Source organism: Myotis davidii, unplaced genomic scaffold (assembly GCF_000327345.1).
Source record: "Myotis davidii unplaced genomic scaffold, ASM32734v1 scaffold609, whole genome shotgun sequence".
Taxonomy (NCBI): domain Eukaryota; kingdom Metazoa; phylum Chordata; class Mammalia; order Chiroptera; family Vespertilionidae; genus Myotis; species Myotis davidii.
In genome coordinates this window covers 254,485-258,242 of record NW_006300164.1, presented here as the reverse complement: position 1 = coordinate 258,242, position 3,758 = coordinate 254,485, and the positions used below count along the sequence as shown (strand labels likewise).

At 61.3% G+C, this 3,758-nt stretch overlaps 1 protein-coding gene across 1 annotated transcript in view; it reads right to left on the bottom strand.

The window, feature by feature from the left end:
* Positions 1 to 3,758, bottom strand: part of UBAC1 (UBA domain containing 1) — a 59,471-nt gene that overhangs the window by 8,999 nt on the left and 46,714 nt on the right. Inside the window, exons 3-5 of the mRNA XM_015572322.1 lie at positions 3,503 to 3,634; positions 2,373 to 2,446; positions 5 to 37 (exon numbers count right to left, since the gene is read on the bottom strand). Of these exons, the coding sequence (XP_015427808.1) occupies positions 5 to 37; positions 2,373 to 2,446; positions 3,503 to 3,634 (239 nt within the window). The remainder of the gene's footprint in view (positions 1 to 4; positions 38 to 2,372; positions 2,447 to 3,502; positions 3,635 to 3,758) is intronic.

Genomic DNA, 3,758 nt, shown 5'->3' with positions numbered 1-3,758 from the left:
TCGCGTCTCTGTCGGGGGCTTTCTGCTCTTGTTTTTTCTACACAGAAACGGAACCAGAGTCAGAAGTTAATGTGAGGGAACAGTGGCAACACCATGCAGGTGGGACGGACAAGCCTGACCCGGGACAGTGGGTCCTCTCTGGGAGCTGGAGAAGGTTCCGGAGGGCTCTGGGCCACCCCCACAAACAGACCACGTGCCGCTCAGGACGCAAGCGCTGCAATCCCCGCTGCGTAACTAGCAGTGGCAGGACAGGGGCAGCGGAGACACCCCTCGGGCCACGGTCGGGCTGGGGAGCGGCCAACCCCTGAGGAACACAGAACTGGGTCCCACGAGCCACGGGAAACTCACCTTTTGCTCCTCCTGACCCGCCCCCCACGGCAGAGCCGATGAGAAAAATGGGGCAGGAAGCGAAGCGGAATGACGGCACCGACCGACTCAGACCGAGACCGAGTGTGGCGGAGGGAGCAGCCCCGCGGCCAGGCCGGGAGCAGGGGCACCGCAGGGCAGGACGAGCTCCTCCACCAGCTGCTCACCCCAGTGCCCGGCCTGAGCAGGATGAACTCTCTCTAGGGCCGGTCTCTCCCACGGCACAGCCACTTCAAGAAAAGGTGCCGGCCCTGGCCAGGCTGGCCTTAGGCCAGAGGGAGGCAGCCCAGGAGCCACTGCTGCCGCTCTGAGGACACGGGGCTGTGGCAGGCACACAGCAGCCCAGGAGCTGAGAGCAGCCCCGGCTGACGCTATGGAGTCGGCGCCTCCGCCCTCAACTGTGAGCCACCAGACGCGGACCTGGCAGCCTGGGAGTCGCGGTTTTGCTGGGAAGTCTGGGCACTGATTGGTGCAACCGGACGCAGACGCAGACCTAGAGGCTCAGAGGCCCTGACACAGGAGGGCCGATGGGGGAGGGGAAGGCCGGGCTGCACACAGGCCTGGAGGCAGCTGGAGCAGACGACCTGGAGGGCACCCCCTGGGAAGTGAACTGGCAGGGCCTCACACCGGGACCCGCTCTCAGAGGGGTTTATCAGTTCTGGCGAGGAAGTGGAAAATCAGTGATATGCCCGTAGGAACCAGACAACACGACGAGGCAGCTCCTGGCGCTGGGAAGAGGAGCTGCATGACAGGGTGATCTGGGTGCGTGTACTCGGAGGGAAGGGGCGGCTTACTGACAGCACCGACAGACCTGACTCTGCTTCAGAGAGCCGTGCTCTGACCCCAGGGGCAGGGAGACCAGACCTTCTGGAGCCAACAGGGTGACACCGATCGCGTGGGTGGAGCTGGGGGAGCGCTAAGGGAACAGGTGAATGAGGTCCGTGGCTGTGGCCTCCAGGGTGCCTGGCAGGTGGGGAGCAGGCGACCCTTCCTAGGAGATCATGGCACTATGGGACTTCTACAAAGCCTGCCGTCCACTTAAAACAAATAACAACCCATGAAACAGACCAACATCACAGCGTTCGTGCAGAGAAAGGGGCTGCAAGTGGCAGAGCTGGCGGAGGCTGAGGATGGCCGTCGCCCACAGCTCCCGACGTGGCAGACCTGCAGGCAGAGGCAGGCCCAGGCCTGTCTCCCAGAGATGGGCTGAGCGGCCTGCGGGGGGCAGCTGTGCTGGCAGATAAGAAGGGCCACCCAAAGGGCCCCTCCCTCGCCGCCCTCCCGGCCCCAAGCCCAGCCGTGTCGGCCTGCTTCCTCCCAGTGAGCGCTCTCCCCAGCACCTCAGAGCATGAATAAGGAACGCTGTGCCTGAAGATAAGGAAGGAACAGCTGTGAAGTTAACGTGGCTTGGCACCAGGCACAGGTCTGGACAGGGACCACGTGTACCGGCCTCCTGCACGCACCACGCAGCTTCAGGCGGCTGTGCACGCCTGTGCGTTGAGGTCCTAGAGCGAAGGCGCAGGTGCATGCGAATCCCAGGGACCTCAGGTTCTGCCCAAGATGCAGAGAGACGGGCACCGGGCCTCCAGGAGTTCACTCAGGGACGCCGACACGCACCCCGTCCCTCTGGAGTGGTGAACGTGCCCCCCACCCCACGTGTACCCCTTGTTTTGTGGGGCTGTGGTCAGCGACGACCCAAGCTGTCAGCACAGGTTTGGGGCACACACGGCACACAGTGAATCTGCCGGGGACTCGGCACGTAGGCTCCACCATGAGAACATCCACACACTCCTCTCCGCTCCAGCCTAAACGCAGAGCCAGGTGGCCCAGAGCCAGTCACGTGACCAGCAACCGGACAGGCCTCGGTCACTCAGCTCAGCCCAGGCAGAACCCCTTGTGCCCACTTCGCCTGCCTGTGAATGGCGGGCACACAGAACGTGTGTCCCCAAAGGCTGGGCGGTGGGGGCTCTCACTCACAAAGCTCTCAGTCCCACTGTGAGGCTCACCTTTTCCTCGGCCGAGACGTCAGCCATCTTAGGAAGCGGAGACGGCGCTCGCTTTTTCACCAACAGCAGGACATCTAGGGAGAAACAGCTGTCAAGCTGGTTATGGTTTCATGTCCACGAAGTAGCCGCTGGCCACGGACAGAGAAGCAGGGCTCCCCCGGGGGCCTCCTGCCCAGGCGTCCACACCAGCCCGCCTTCCCTCAGTGCTCACGTCTGCACGCCCCTGGCTCACACACAGGCTCCAGGCTCGGCAAGAGCCGGCTGTGGGTCACAGAGGTCACCGGTGCCCAGGAGGCACACACAGCGCCTCCCGACAACCGTGCAGAAAACTGGGGGGAATTGTGCACAATGTTCTCACTTCAAGGGGCCACGGGAAGTCTGGGAGGTTGGAGGCGCAGTCAGTTCAGCCACAGCCCAGCGTGGGTCAACTCCCACCTGGTTAGGGCCTTGACCTCCACACTCGATGGGGTCAGCAAACGCTTCCAGTGCTTTCAGGACAGATTTAAGGGCATCCAGGATCCAGACCACCTTCGAGATGGAAAACCGAGGTTTCGCCCGGCAGGTGTGGCTCAGTGGTTGAGTGTCAACCTATGAACCAGGAGGTCACGGCTCGATTCCTGGTCAGGGCACATGCCTGGATTTCAGGGTCGATCTCCAGTGTGGGATGTGCAGGAGGCAGCTGATCAATGATTCTCTCTCATCATTGATGTTTCTATCTCTCCCTCTCCCTTCCTCTCTGAAATCAATAAAATAAAAATTTTTTTTTAAAAGAAAGAAAACCAAGGTTTCTTCCCCAAATGCATCTGACAGAGAACAGCGAGGACAGAGGGTGTGTAGAGAGGAGCAGCTCCTGGGGGCTGAAGCAGCCGCCGGACATCCCAGCAGCCTGAATGGAGCGGCCGCTCTGCACACCTGCGTTCTGCTTCGAATCAGCATTTACAATGGAGTCACCTTTCCCTTCTGACGGACGCTGCCCGTTCACGTCCAGTTTCCTTGGTTCTCACAAACATCCCGCCACACACGCTGGTGTGAGTAAAGGGAGAAGACGACCCGGTCTCCCGCTCTAACCGGACGTGGCCACTGACGGCCCCTCCTCTGGGCCCGCCCGCCAGGGCTCCCGTGGCGCTTACCGTGGTCCTGGACGTTCTCCTCCGCGATGGTCTTGGCGTCACTCAGCACCCGCTTGGAAGCAGCGTGGATCAGCTTGTGTTGGGTGACACTTTTGGGGTCTTCTAAGCTCCCATGAGCACCCTCGGGGGAAAATCAAATATTTCAAGACAGAAAACAAATAAATAGTAACGTTAGCAAGAGAGAGCCTGGACCACAGCCACACAGGAGCCTCACGGGCTTCCTCACCAGCCAAGCAATGAAATGTCCCACCCCAGC